The sequence below is a fragment of the Oncorhynchus gorbuscha genome, linkage group LG13 (assembly GCF_021184085.1).
Source record: "Oncorhynchus gorbuscha isolate QuinsamMale2020 ecotype Even-year linkage group LG13, OgorEven_v1.0, whole genome shotgun sequence".
Lineage (NCBI taxonomy): Eukaryota > Metazoa > Chordata > Actinopteri > Salmoniformes > Salmonidae > Oncorhynchus > Oncorhynchus gorbuscha.
In genome coordinates this window covers 70,581,038-70,596,184 of record NC_060185.1, presented here as the reverse complement: position 1 = coordinate 70,596,184, position 15,147 = coordinate 70,581,038, and the positions used below count along the sequence as shown (strand labels likewise).

Here is a 15,147-nt window from a genome sequence, read left to right as displayed (position 1 = left end):
AGGTCAGGGCTTTGTGATGGCCACTCCAATACCTTGACAATTTGCCACAACTTTGGAAGGTTGCTTGCGGTCACTGTCCATTTGGAAGACCCATTTGCGACCAAGCTTTAACTTCCTGACAGATGTCTTGAGATGTTGCTTCAATATATCCACGTCATTTTCCTACCTCATGATGCTATCTATTTTGATGAAGTGTACCAGTCCCTGCTGCAGCAAAGCACCACCACAACATGATGCTGCCACCCCGTGCTTCATGGTTGGGATGGTGTTCTTCAGCTTGGAAGCCTCCCCCTTTTTCCTCCAAACATAACTATGGTCATTATGGCCAAACAGTTCTATTTTTATTTCATGAGACTAGAGGACATTTCTCCAAAAAGTACAATCTTTGTCCCCATGTCCAGTTGCAAACCGTAGTCTGGCTTTTTTATGGCAGTTTTGGAGCAGTGGCTTCTTCCTTGCTGAGCTGCCTTTCAGGTTATGTCGATATCGGACTCGTTTTACTGTAGATACTTTTGTACCCGTTTCCTCCAGCATCTTCACAGGGTCCTTTGCTGTTGATCTGGGATTGATTTGCACTTTTCACACCAAAGTACGTTCATCCCCAGGAGACAGAATGCGTCTCCTTCCTGAGCGGTATGATGGCTGCGTAGTCCCGTGCTGTTTATACTTGCGTACTATTGTTTGTACAGATGAACGTGGTACCTTCAGGAGTTTGAAAATTGCTCCCAAAGATTAACCAGATTTGTGAAGGTCTACAATTCTTTTTTCTGAGGTCTTGGCTGATTTCTTTTGATTTTCCCATGATGTCAAGCAGAGGCACGGAGTTTGAAGGTAGGCCTTGAAATACATCCACAGGTACCCCTCCAATTGATTCAAATGATGTGAATTAGCCAATCAGAAGCCATTACATTATTTTCTGGAATTTTCCAAGCTGTTTAAAAGGCACAGTCAACTAAAGTGTAAATTGTATTAATTCTAAGTGAAATAATCTGTATCTAAACAATTGTTGGAAAAATTACTTGTGTCATGCAAAGTAGATGCCCTAACCAACTTGCCAAAACTATAGTTTGTTAACAAGAAGTGTGTGGAGTGGTTGAAAAATTACATTTACATTTATTACATTTAAGTCATTTAGCAGACGCTCTTATCCAGAGCGACTTACAATGAGTTTTAATGACTCCAACCTAAGTGTATGTAAACTTCCGACTTCAACTGTATGCATGTATACATCTCTCTTTACTTCATAGTTGAAGCGTATCAACTTCAAATGGGCTACTCCCTGTGGAACTGTTCCAGATTTTGCCTCAGGGTTGCCAAAATCCTATTGCTCCCCATATCTTATTCTATTTTTATTTCACCTTTATTTAACCAGGTAGGCCAGTTGAGAACAAGTTCTCATTTACAACTACGACCTGGTCAACATAATGCAAAGCAGTGCGACAAAAACAATAACACAGTAACAAACAAATAAACGTACAGTCAATAACACAATAGGAAAAAAAGAAAAATTATTGTATAGTGTTGTCAAATGTTGAAGAGTAGGGAGGTAGGCAATAAATAGGCTAAATAATTACAATTTAGCATTAACACTGGAGTGACAGATGCACATCATCATCTGCACAAGTAGATACACTGGGGTGCAAAAGAGCAACAGGTTAAGTAATAATATGGGGATGAGGTAGTTGGGTGTGCTATTTGCAGATTGGCTGTGTACAGGTAGGTACAGTGATTGATAAGGTGCTCTGACAGCTGATGCTTAAAATTAGAGAGGGAAATATACGTCTCTAGGACAAGTTACTGAAGGGGGTGCTGTGATGTTGGCCAGGGTTGGGGTAGCCGGGCGGAAAGCATGGCCAGCCATAGAAAAATGCTTATTGAAATTATCGTAGATTATTGGTGGTGACAGTGTTTCCTATCCTCAGTGCAGTGGGCAGCTGGGAGGAGGTGCTCTTATTCTCCATGGATTTTACAGTGTCCCAAAACTTTTTGGAATTAGTGCTACAGGAAGCAAATTTCTGTTTGAAAAAGCTAGCCTTAGCTTTCCTAAATGACTGTGTAATTTTTTTTGGAATGGGGCATGCTTATTAAGATGGTTAGGAAAACACTTTTGAAGAGCAACCAGGAATCCTCTACTGACGGGATGAGGTCAATATCATTCCAGGACACCCGGGCCAGGTCGATTAGAAAGGCCTGCTCGCTGAAGTGTTTAAGGGAGCGTTTGACAGTGATGAGGGGTGGTCGTTTGACCGCAGACCCATTACGGACGCAATGAGGCAGTGATCGCTGAGACTCTGGTTGAAGACAGCAGAGGTGTATTTAGAGGGCATGTTGGTCAGGACGATATCTACAAGCATGCCCATGGTTACAGATTTATTGTTGTACCTGGTAGATTCCTTGATAATTTGTGTGAGATTGAGGGCATTTAGCTTAGATTGTAGGACAGCCGGGGTGTTAAGCATTTCCCAGTTTAGGTCACCTAACAGAACACTGAAGATAGATGGGGGGCAATCAATTCACATATGGTGTCCAGGGCACAGCTGGGGGCTGAAGGGGTATTTTAGATGTATGCATGCTGATGGACTTAACTGCTAAAACAGAATAATGCATGCTGATGGACTTAACTGCTAAAACAGAATGCACCAGAGAGATTAATTTCAATATTCCTCCAGTTCTTACGCACTTGCAAGCAGGCCAATGCAAGCGGCCATGTTTTACATTTCTCATTTTATTTTTTCCCACCTTCTTTGAAATGGAGACTAAACTACAAAAAGAGAGTCTTATTTTGAGAACTAAAAGGTTGCCAAATACTATGTATGGACTCTATGGCAAAGCGACTCACTTGTCCAGGTTTTCCAGTAAGGTGTGACAGAAGACGTTCAGGTAGCCTCCCTCCACCGCGTTGTGAGACACATCCAGCACAAACAGGTACACTGCAGGCTGAGGGGGACGCAGCTGGGGAGAACACATGCTTTACTCAAAACATTCAACCAGTTCACATCTGCAGTCTGACGTGTGTCTGATGGAGACCTGAGGGGCAAACTGCTTCTGGATGGATGAATACTAACCATGTAATCTGAAGAGGCTATGAACTCCACAGTGGAGTTCTGTACCTCTGGCCTCTTGTGGGGCTCTCCATATGAGCGGGTCACTGGGTTATACATGAACTCATCAGGAACTGAGGAGGAGAATATTTACATTCAGGTGATTTAGCAGATGTTATTGAACATCAGCATTTGGACAGTGCTGCCCTTGTACACCTATTGAATAGAGGGATCCGTACCATCATTGACCCTGTAACAGAGATTGCATTTCCATCTCCTCTGGTCCAGGAAGGAGACGAAGGGGTTAATGTAGGTGCGACAGGAGCGGCATCTCACTATGGTGTTGGACGTGATCACTGGGAGTTGCTATGGATAGAGAGAGATTCTGTGATGAAGATTACTTTTTGTTCATCTGTGGTTTGTTGCAAAGTTATTTCTGAAAATTTGGTCTAAACTCTATATTTGATCGAACCTGCAATATGCATCTGTAAGAGTGGAATCCTTTCTGTAAACTCCTTATGTCAACACTGACTGGCTTTTTGTACTTTTACCACTTTGCACTTCGACTGACCCTAAAACAATGTATTATTGCACCTCCTCATCCTCCATCTCAACCTGCATTGCCTCCTACTGTTCTGTTTCTGTACTCAGTTTAAACTTCCTATGACAGAATGACAGTTTTATTTAGGGGGCATAGTATAGATCAACACTGATAACCAGTCAATATAAATAGCCACTGACAAGTTTTCTAGGATATTCACTCAATTCCACTACATTTGTTCTGTGTTATGTTATGTAGCAAATTGCCCTTTCGAGTTCATAGCTCCCTGAAATGTCAGTTCCTTACACCTATCCAATCCTCTCAGATCTACACCAGGAGTTAGGAGCCAAGGGATGTTTGTGGGCAGGACCCTGGTTGTGTTTGGGTTGGATGTCTTACTGCGAGGTCTCTGAAGGGGTGCAGGAGCAGGCCTAGGGGAAGCCGGGCTTTATTCAGCAGAGCCTGGGTCTGGGGGATGTTGGTCAGGGTACACCTGAATGTGCTGTGGAGGCCAGAGAGAAGAGCGTTTAGCACTGCCTTGCCAGACATGAGCTAATATATTTCATTGAGTTAGCGGAGACTATGGATGAACAATAGTGTGGAGATAGAGAAGTACGTTTGAAATCAACAATGTTTCCAATATGTGTTTTGCTTGATCCTATCAATAAGCTTGGGAGACCTGTCATTCAAAGTGTTTCAGTTTATGCTGCATATTGTCAGTGAGTTTTGTGCTCAGATACCATCATATTCTCAAACCCACAAACTCTCCCTCCCTCTTACTCCGGGCTGCAGTTGGCCTTCTTTAGGTCAGCGCTGAGGTTGGGTTCTGGGGCATCCAGGGGCTGGTGGGGCAGCAGGTTCCTCTCCTGCAGCAGGTTGACCGGCCGCAGCGCCTCCACCTCCAGCTCTGGTACACCGCTCAGTCCCCCGAGGGCCGCAGACAGCTGGGACATGTTAGGGAAGGGCTGAGCGGACAAATGGGATGCAGTTAGTCACACAGTAAAATGAGACAGGTAGATCATTACCACAAGGGTCCGGTGTGGAACAGAGATGAACATGACAGAAAGGAACAGATGAGAAATGTATTGACCAGTGGGGTAAAAAGTATTCAATTGTCATACTTAAAGAAAAGTAGACACCTGACTAGAACATTTCTCAAGTAAAAGTGACCCAGTAAAATACTACTTGAGTAAGTTTCAAAATTTGGTTTTAAATATAAAAACCAGACGGCACAAATTTCTTAAGATTGTTTAAAAATATATATTATTTAAGAATGTAATGAAGTAAAAGAAAAAGTTGACAAAAATATAAATAGTAAAGTACAGATAGCCCAAAACACCACTTAAGTAGTACTTTAAAGCATTTTTACTTAAGTAATTTACACCACTGGTATTGACTTAGTAGGCTAACTCCTTTTCATGTATTTCATGAGGGACCATATTAGAATGAGGAATATATAGTATTTTGATCATTTTACTCATACACAACCACGTGGGTTGCACCAGAACATCTTACCTGTGGCAAATGCTGATAGCCAGTTTGGTTGTACCCGCGGTGTGAGGGGGAGGAGTCTGTCCTGGAGACCGGCCTCTGCTGATAGACTGGCTGATTGGGCTTGTCGGTAGACGGTGGATTGGAGAACTCTGGAAATAAAGAGAGAAACATTAAAGTTGCATGTACCAATGGATAGCTGCCCGCTGAGCACATTTGGGACTGTGGTTGAGTGGAGATATGTGGCAGAAGAAATGTTAAATTGGATGACGGATCTGGCCTCAAGATTGGTTGGGTCAAATGTTTCAAATGCCTCCACAATGCAGACTACACGTAGCATTGGATGTTAAGAGCTGAGTAAAGTATGTACCTGGGTAGCTGCCGCCTTCCAGTGAGTCGTAGCTGTTGGGCACCGGGGACGTACTGCCGGTGGTGGTTGAGGAACTATCCCCGCCTGAGAAAGGAGGGAGTTGAAGAACGAAACAGAGTTGTGAGGAGCTGTTGTCTTTCAACGGTTTAGTACAACTCTGCAGGGCCTTGGACATGCTGGCGGGAGAAAAATAACACATGAAAGCAGCTGAAATGGGTAGAGTGTCCGCACTGAGATTGGGAGTTGGATCTCCGGCCTTGTCATACCAAAAACTGTAAAAATGGAACTCAGTGAGTCTTTGCATGGCACTCAGCATTAAGGAGATAGACTAGCCTCCTGTCAGGGGGTGTACTTGTACATCATGTTTACTTACGCTACAGAAACAGGAGATAGGCTCCGGCTCCTATGAGCCATTCCGGCTCGCACAATCCAAGGCTACTTACTTATAGAGAAACAGACAGCAGTTATCATCATCATCTCCCTAGGCCGTGCACATACAGCCTTCCTTCCATCTCTTGAGTAATTGGGTAGAGGGGCTATGGGACACTATGAGATGGTGCTTTTAAGTCTCAGCCACACGCACATCGGAGTTGATTAATCAAATTGGGCCAAATGGAAGGCTGTGACAGTGAACCAAGATAGCACTGCCTGCGCAGGCCAAGAGCTCATTGGATGAGCTCCAATTATCCCAGGCAGCTAAATCTGACTGCCACCCCACTGGATTAAGTGATCTGGATATTAGTGAAACTGGCTGGCTGGGGACACAAGGATGATATGATTGACATGCCCTTGTTCTCGTATGAATTCATGTCATAACACAAAACAGCAAAAGGGTAGGTATAAACAAAAAATGTTGGCCAAGCAACAGAAAGAGACAGAATCATAAGGGCCCTGATCAAACAGGACAAACATCTGCAACTTGAAAATGACAATGATGGAATGATAGAGAGCGTTTGGAGTGTAAGATGGGAAGGAGGAGCACACCTTTAGCAGGAGGTGCTAGCGAGAGCTAGTGCTGACATGCCTAGGCCTCTACCCTTCTCCCGGCGGAGACCGGTGCCTGCTGGCCCACAGCAACAAGGGACCTGCTATATTTAAAAAGCTGTTAACCTCTAGCCAATTACACAAAACCCAAGGGTGGGACCCACCAGCACCCCTAGGACACTCATCAACACCGTCTTGTTGAAACACCGCATGTACAGTGCATGCTGATAACCAAAATGGGAATGTAGTACAATAACATCGTTATCAGCATAGCATAACTATGTTAGGTGCTAAGATTAAAGGTTACAAACAAAGTGTTGGCTAGTAACTGGCCCAGATAGGGAGCTACAGAAAAGTGTTTTTTCCCCCTTATCTAAATGCAAAACCAATCATGCAAAATCAATTGTTTTTCAGGAGGATGAAATTGCAACGGGAAGAAAAATGTGCTTCTTAATTCAGAAACCAGTTGGATCAGTGCCTGTAATTGAAATGCAATCGTTCCTAAATGGTTAGTGGGCGAGAGCTGAGAGGACATGATTGGACAGCACAAAAACGAGTGCGTAGCCTGCATGTCAAGAAGACTAAACCGATCCTAAAACAACTAATTTGCTCTCAAACACTACACCCTACTCACATGATTTCACCGATGAAATCGAATTAAGCTTAATCAAGGCTTATCTTGATCAAGAAGAGGTTAATTGATCAGCACCTTTGACTGACATGCTTCACTGTGGTTTCAGTTACAATGAGCTCTCATCACTAACATCCATTATCTATTGGGAACACAGTGATAATGCTGGGAGAAGATGTGGCATAGCTGTTGAATGCGTGGAGGCCGTCAGGTGGGCAGTAGAGGGGGGCAGAGAGGCTGCTAGAGATGGGCGGAGGTGGCTTTGAGACATGAGTATGAATGCAAAGTGCCTGGGGTTGAAAGGAAAGTAAGTGCTGCATGGGTTGATGTGAGGGTCAGGTTAGTGGATGGTTATTGGAGTTGGGTTGGGAATAAAAGCTATAAGCAGACCTGCTTCCTCATCCTCCTCCTCCTCCTCATCCTCATCAGAGCTGGATGACGAGGGGGCAACGTTGGCGGCGGCGTTGGCAGAGCTAGCGCCACTATTGGCTAAATATCCGTAGTGCATGCCTGTGGGGGGGGTGGGAGAGGGTACAAACAGAACAACCATCAACTATGTGGGGGGGGGGGGACAGAACCAAAGGACTGAGTCCAGGAAATCTGTGTCTGTGTGGTGGGCACGTTGTTGAGGATGGTTGCGATTCTCCTGCAAAAATATAACTACTCACTAGCTTCTACCACACAACCCAGGTTTTCATACAAACTTTTTATGCGAGTAAAGTACAAGTTTAAAAAAGTGTCACGACAGGCCTGATGGAAACAGCAAATTTGGCGGTAAACTTTCCAAACGTCGACAAAACACAAGGTGGGATCTTTTTGTGTCAGTAAAATTAATAATGCGAGAAATGGTGATGGAAACGCTTATGAACAAATATTGATACAACCATCATATCAGATTTAAACTTGGAGTCACGCGATGACATGTGGTAGTGGGAGGACAACACAACTCTGGAAAACATGCAGTTTGATAGGCTACAGATTAAAACAATTATGAACTTCACAGGGTGGTGAAAGTGCAATGTGACAGGCTTGATGTTCCTTTCCAATAAATATTGAGGGTCTTATTCTGGTGACATAATGATCGATGCTTGGCTGCCATTTGATAAATGGCTCTTTTGTCCAGAATAATCTCATCATGTAGGCTATACCAACACTATCTGCCAGCTGTTGGCTTGAGCACACAATACCAGTGTAGGCACGTTCACTATAGAATTTTTTTTAAAATCAACATTTAACTGTAAAATCTCCCTCAGGTTTTAATGCGACCATGTAAAAACTTATTTTCCACTATTTTCAAAAATATATTTGCTCCGAATTAAGATTCAAACACGTCTGCAGAAAGAATGGGGTGGTATTAAACTACAGTAACTGAAGGTTTACGCCCGGTAACGGAATTACGGTAACAAAATTCCATCATGTGTACTTGATCTGTACTATACAAAATCTTATAATTATGGATATGAATGTCATTCTCAGGTTTCAGCACTGCGCAGCACAGTAAAGCACAGCAGATTACAGTATGATATACTGTACTGTATGTATTGTACAATCCAAATTTGTGAAACATACAGTACCTGTAAAAAAAGTTTGGACACACCTACTGATTCAAGGCTTTTTATTTATTTTTTACTATGGTCTACATTGTAGAATAATACTGATGAAATAACACATATTAAATCATGTAGTAACCAAAAGTGTTAAACAAATCCAAATAGATTTTATATTTTTCAAAGTAGCCACCCTTTGCCTTGATGACAGCTTTGAACACTACTGGCATTCTCTCAACCTGCTTCATGAGGTAGTCACCTGGAATGCATTTCAATTAACAGGTGTGCCTTGTTAAAAGTTAATTTGTGGAATTTCTTTCCATCTTAATGCGTTTGAGCCAATCAGTTGTGTTGTGACAAGGTAGGGTTGGAATACAGAAGATAGCCATATTTGGTAAAAGACAAAGTCCATATTATGGCAAGAACAGCTCAAATATGCAAAGAGAACTAGTCCATCATTAATTTAAGACATGAAGTTCCGTCAATATGGAACATTTCATGAACTTTGAATGCTTCTTCAAGTCCAGTCGCAAAAACCATCAAGCGCTATGATGAAACTAGCTCTCATGAGGACCACCACAGGAAAGGTAGTCCCAGAGTTACCTCTGCTGAAGAGGATAAGTTAATTATTAGTTAAGAGCCTCAGAAATTGCAGAACAGATAAATGCTTCACAGAGTTCAAGTAACAGACACATCTCAACATCAAGTGTTCAGCGGAGACTGCATGACTCAGGCCTTCATGGTCGAATTGTTGCAAAGAAACCACTAATAAAGGACACTGATAAGAAAAGGCTTGCTTGGGCCAAGAAACACGAGCAATGGACATTAGACCGGTGGAAATCTGTCCTTTGGTCTGATGAGTCTAAATTTGAGATTTTTGGTTCCAACCGCTGTGTCTTTGTGAGATGCAGAGTTGGTGAACGGATGACCTCTGCATGTGTGGTTCCCACCGTGAAGCATGGAGGAGGTGTGATGGTGCTTTGCTGCTGACACTGTGATTTATTTAGATTTCAAGGCACACTTAACCAGCAAGGCTACAGCAGCATTCTGCAACGATATGCCATCCCATCTGGTTTGCGCTTAGTGGGACTATCATTTGTTTTTCAACAGGACAATGACCCAAAACAACTCCAGGTTGTGTAAGGGCTGAAGGAGAGTGATGGTACTGCATCAGATGACCTGGCCTCCACAATCACCCGACCTCAACTTGCTTTGAGGACAATACAGTGCCACTGACACGGCCCTCTACCAAAACCGGCGGGCTCTCCTTCACCACAGCCAACGTGAGTAAAACATTTAAACATGTCAACCCTCGCAAGACTGCCGGGCCAGACAGCATCCAGCAGCCACGTCCTCAGAGCATGTGCAGACCAGATGGCTGGTGTGTTTATGGACATATTCAATCAATCCCTATCCCAGTCTGCTGTTCCCACATGCCTCAAGAGGGCCACCATTGTTCCTGTTCCCAAGAAAGCTAAGGTAACTGAGCTAAATGACTATCGCCCCGTAGCAATCACTTCCGTCATCACGAAGTGCTTTGAGAGACTAGTCAAGGACCATATCACCTCCACCCTACCTGACACCCTAGACCTACTCCAATTTAATTACCGCCCCAATAGGTCCACAGACGACGCAAACGCAATCACACTGCCCTAACCCATCTGGACAAGAGGAATACCTATGTAAGAATACTGTTCATCGATTAAAGCTCAGAATTTACCACCACAGTAACCTCCAAACTAGCCATTAAGCTCGAGACCCTGGGTCTCAACCCCGCCCTGTGCAACTGGGTCCTGGACTTTCTGACGGGCTGCCCCCAGGTAGAGAGGGTAGGAAACAACATCTCTACCCCGCTGATCCTCAACACTGGGGCCCCACAAGGGTGCATTCTCAGCCCTCTCCTGTACTCCCTGTTCACCCATGACTGCGTGGTCATGCATGCCTCCAACTCAATCATCAAGTTTGCAGACGACACTACAGTGTTAGGCTTGATTACCAACACCGACGAGACGGCCTACAGGGAGGTGGTGAGGGTCCTCGGAGGGTTGTGTCAGGAAAATAACCTCACACTTAAAGTTAACAAAACAAAGGAGATGATCGTAACTTCAGGAAGCAGCAGAGGGAACACCCCCCTATCCACATCGATGGAACAGTAGTGGAGAGGGTAGTAAGTTTCAAGTTCCTCGGTGTACACATCACAGACAAACTGAATTGGTCCACCCACACAGACAGCGTGGTGAAGAAGGCGCAACAGCACCTCTTCAACCTCAGGAGGCTGAAGAAATGTGGCTTGTCACCAAAAACACTCAAACTTTAACAGATGCACAATCGAGAGCTCTAACACCGCCTAGTACGGCAACTTCTCTGCCCACAACCATAAGGCACTCCAGAAGGCAGTGAGGTCTGCACAACACATCACCGGGGGCAAACTACCTGCCCTCCAGGACACCTACACCACCCAATGTCACAGGAAGGCCAAAAAGATCATCAAGGACAACAACCACCCGAGCCACTGCCTGTTCATCCCGCTATCATCCGAAAGGCGAGATCAGTACAGTTGCATCAAAGCTGGGACCGAGACTGAAAAACAGCTTCTTTTTCAAGGCCATCAGACTGTTAAACAGCCATCACTAACATTGAGTGGCTGCTGCCAACATACTGACTCAAATCTCTACCCACTTTAATAATTAAAAGTTGGATGTAATAAATTTATCAATAGTCACTTTAACAATGCCACTTTATATAATGTTTACATACCCTAAATTACTTATCTCATATGTATATACTGTACTCTATACCATCTACTACATGTTGCCTATGCTATTCAGCCATCGCTCATCCAAATATTAGATATGTAAATATTCTTATTCATTCCTTTACACTTGTGTATTAGGTAGTTGTTGTGGAATTGTTAGATTACTTGTTAGATATTGCTGCATGGTCAGAACTAGAAGCACAAGCACTTCGCTACACTCGCATTAACATCTGCTAACCATGTGTATGTGACCAATAAAATTGTATTTGATTTGGCCCAACTGAGACAGTTTGGGATGAGTTGGACCTAGGACTGTTGCGGTCACCATATTACCGCCACACCGGCGGTCACGAGTAGAGGTCGACCAATTATGATTTTTCAATGCCGGTACCGATTATTGGAGTACCAAAAAAGCCGATACCGATTAAATCGGACGATTTTTAAAAATGTATTTGTAATAATGACAATTACAACAATACTGAATGAACACTTATTTTAACTTAATATAATACATCAATAAAATAAATTTAGCCTCAAATAAATAATGAAACATGTTCAATTTGGTTTAAATAATGCAAAAACAAAGTTTTGGAGAAGAAAGTAAGTGCAATATGTACCATGTAAGAAAGCTAACATGAGTCATCAATATTCCCAGGTAAGAAGTTTTAGGTTGTAGTTATTATAGGAATATTTCCCTCTATACCATTTGTATTTCATTAACCTTTGACTATTGGATGTTCTTATAGGCAATTTAGTATTGCCAGTGTAACAGTATAGCTTCTGTCCCTCTCCTCCCTCCTCCCTGGGCTCGAACCAGGAACACAAAGGCAGCCACCCTCGAAGCAGCGTTACCCATGCAGAGCAAGGGGAATAACTACTCCAAGTCTCAGAGCGAGTGACGTTTGAAACGCTATTAGTGCGCACCCCGCTAACTAGCTAGCCATTTCACATTGGTTACACCAGCCTCATCTCGGGAGTTGATAGGCTTGAAGTCATAAACAGCGCAATGCTTGAAGTACAATGAAGAGCTGCTGGCAAAACGCACGAAAGTGCTGTTTGAATGAATGCTTACGAGCCTGCTAATGCCTACCACCGCTCAGTCAGATGCTTGTATGCTCAGTCAGATTATATGCAACGCAGGACACGCTAGATAAACTAGTAATATCATCAACCACGTGTAGTTAACTAGTGATTATGATTGATTGTTTTTTGTAAGATAAGTTTAATGCTAGCTAGCAACTTACCTTTGCTTACTGCATTCACGTAACAGGCAGTCTCCTTGTGGAGTGCAATGAGAGGCAGATGTTTATAGTGTTGGACGAGTTAACTCTAAGGTTGCAAGATTATATCCCCCGAGCTGACAAGGTGAAAATCTGTCATCCTGCCCCTGAACGAGGCAGTTAACCCACCATTCCTAGGCCGTCATTGAAAATAAGTATGTGTTCTTAACTGACTTGCCTAGTTAAATAAAGGTCTGTAAAAAATTTAATATATATATATTTTTTTTAATTAAACGGCCAAATCGGTTGTTATGACAACTTGAAATCGGCCCGTCAGATTAATCGGTCGACCTCTAGTCACGAGTCATAAAGCAGTCAAATTCCACATGACTGTTTAGTCGCTAATTAGGCTTTTCCAAGCTCTGATGCTGCTGATGGTCATTAGTAGCCTACCAAACTTGTTAACTGTCTGGTACTCAGCACTCTATTGTCACTAATCACGCTGAAGTCAATGCAAATATATTCGAAAATCTAATCAAACACTTCATGAGTGCCCATGAGCTCATGTAGCGCAACATTTATATAGGCTATGCAATTGCAGGAGAAAACGGAGTGATGGCCGCTAATAAAAAGACGAGGATCCATTAGCGTTCTATAGGCTAGACCTACTATGTTAAATTCTCAACTTTCCTAATATTAAGCACATTGCTTATATTTACAACAGCAGTATAGCCAATCTGGTTGGCATGAAAATAAACCACGGGGAAAAGTGTCTTCCATTCGCTATTTAAGTGCATGTGTATTAGGTATGTATTTTTCCCGCTGCCCACGTGCATGATAATTGACACAGGTGCATTATAATGGTCCAATCTAAATCAAAACAAATTTCACACATTATTTAGTAAATGTAAAGACAATATTAAAATCAAGAATAGTCTGATAATAATAGCCTGTCAATAATAGCCTGTCAATAATCAGTTGTGAATGATGCCAGTCATAAGAAAAAAAAATGTTTTTTTTTTGCTACTTTTTCTAATCACAGTCGCACATCTCATGTAGCCTAGCCCATAGGCCTGTGTGTTTTAATAAGGTTTGGATCACAACAAAGTGGCCAAAGAACTTCTTCAAGTTAAACACATTAATCCACTTTACAAGGGATGTTGAGCTTAACTGGCATATATAATCAGCGCGTTGACTTTCAAGTTTGGGGAAGATCATTTCCACCATAAAAATGCACCTTTATAATAAATTGCATTTGCGGTCACTTTTGATAACAGTGTATTCCACTATTGGAAAATTAGCATTTATAGCCATGTGCACATTTATGCGCTTATAATGTGGAGAAATAGCCAAATAGTTTATAAACATTTTAAGCTAAACGTTCTGATCTGTTGTGTTAGCCATAATGCATAAAAAAAAGTTTGGGGATTCTAGTGGATGTATTAGTTTGGGGATTCTAGTGGATGTATTAGTTTGGGATCTATCACATCCCACAATTGTCCCAGACTATGTTTGGAATACTATGGGTGGTAGTAGATTGACATAGGCTAGTGCTTTTACTGTTTGTTAGGCCTACTCATCTTGTTGGTTGACGAAAAGTAAATGTGGACAGTTCTTCCAATACCTTCAATAAGCACCTCAGAATTGGATAAGGACGTGCGATGTGTCTGTCTTTACTTGTAGCCTGTGAGAAAGACCTGATCAAGTGACGGAGAGCCATGTGAGTGAGAGGCGCTTCAGATTGAGCAGCACACTCAGCGACAAGGGCACAACATAGCACTCCGGACTGCAAAAGGCATGGATTGTTTAGGGTGCATTACGGACACAAAGGGGATGCCGCCATGAAATTCGATGCATTATCAAGTGCTTGCCAAATTGTGAATGAGAGACTATTGGAGCGTGTATAGCCTGTGAAAAAAGAAAATTGGAGCTCATACCTTTCAAGCAACTTTTTTCACCGTACAGCCTTAGAATGTATTAAAAATCAAAAACATACAGCCCAACGTTTGCAGAACAACTAAAGTTAATAACTAAATTAAGCATATAGGAATACCTATTTCTTTGTTACCCTCACAGAATAGCCGCATGCGGGCACTCAAATCGTTTGGAGAATATATTTATATTTTATTCAGCTTTGTTCAATTGTATTCTTCATGCTATAAAATAATGTCACGGAATTATAAGCAAATATTGTCTGCTAAATGAACTCGTGTAGCCCACGGCCATTTAGCATATCTACATACAGACAACTAATGGTATGCAATTAAATTCTTCTGAAATAGACCACATTTTCTTCATATCATGCTTCTTTAGACCGGTCTAAAATAAATCATGGATTTATTGTGAAGGTGTAGGCTATATTACATGGATTTATTCAACTTTTTTAAATGCTTGTAGGCTGTGCGTGGAAGCCAGGAAATGCTAAGTGTTTATGTTAATTAACCGTCTACTACCATGAGACCGACAGTTATTTGCTTAACCATCACCGCTGCCGAAATTGCGTGACCACCATAGCTCTAGTTGGACCGCAAAGTGAAGGAAAAGCAGCCAACAAGTGCTCAGCATTT

The 15,147-nt window shown here is 42.5% G+C and overlaps 1 protein-coding gene across 2 annotated transcripts in view; it reads right to left on the bottom strand.

The window, feature by feature from the left end:
* The window catches only part of LOC123993462 (protein transport protein Sec24B-like), a 34,294-nt gene that overhangs the window by 14,681 nt on the left and 4,466 nt on the right, over positions 1-15,147 (bottom strand). Inside the window, exons 4-11 of one of the 2 annotated variants that reach the window (XM_046295635.1) lie at positions 7,449-7,568; positions 5,444-5,527; positions 5,098-5,225; positions 4,363-4,547; positions 3,982-4,084; positions 3,281-3,407; positions 3,066-3,175; positions 2,840-2,952 (exon numbers count right to left, since the gene is read on the bottom strand). In XM_046295635.1, the coding sequence (XP_046151591.1) occupies positions 2,840-2,952; positions 3,066-3,175; positions 3,281-3,407; positions 3,982-4,084; positions 4,363-4,547; positions 5,098-5,225; positions 5,444-5,527; positions 7,449-7,568 (970 nt within the window). The remainder of the gene's footprint in view (positions 1-2,839; positions 2,953-3,065; positions 3,176-3,280; positions 3,408-3,981; positions 4,085-4,362; positions 4,548-5,097; positions 5,226-5,443; positions 5,528-7,448; positions 7,569-15,147) is intronic. The other variant, XM_046295636.1, reaches the window with a different exon arrangement.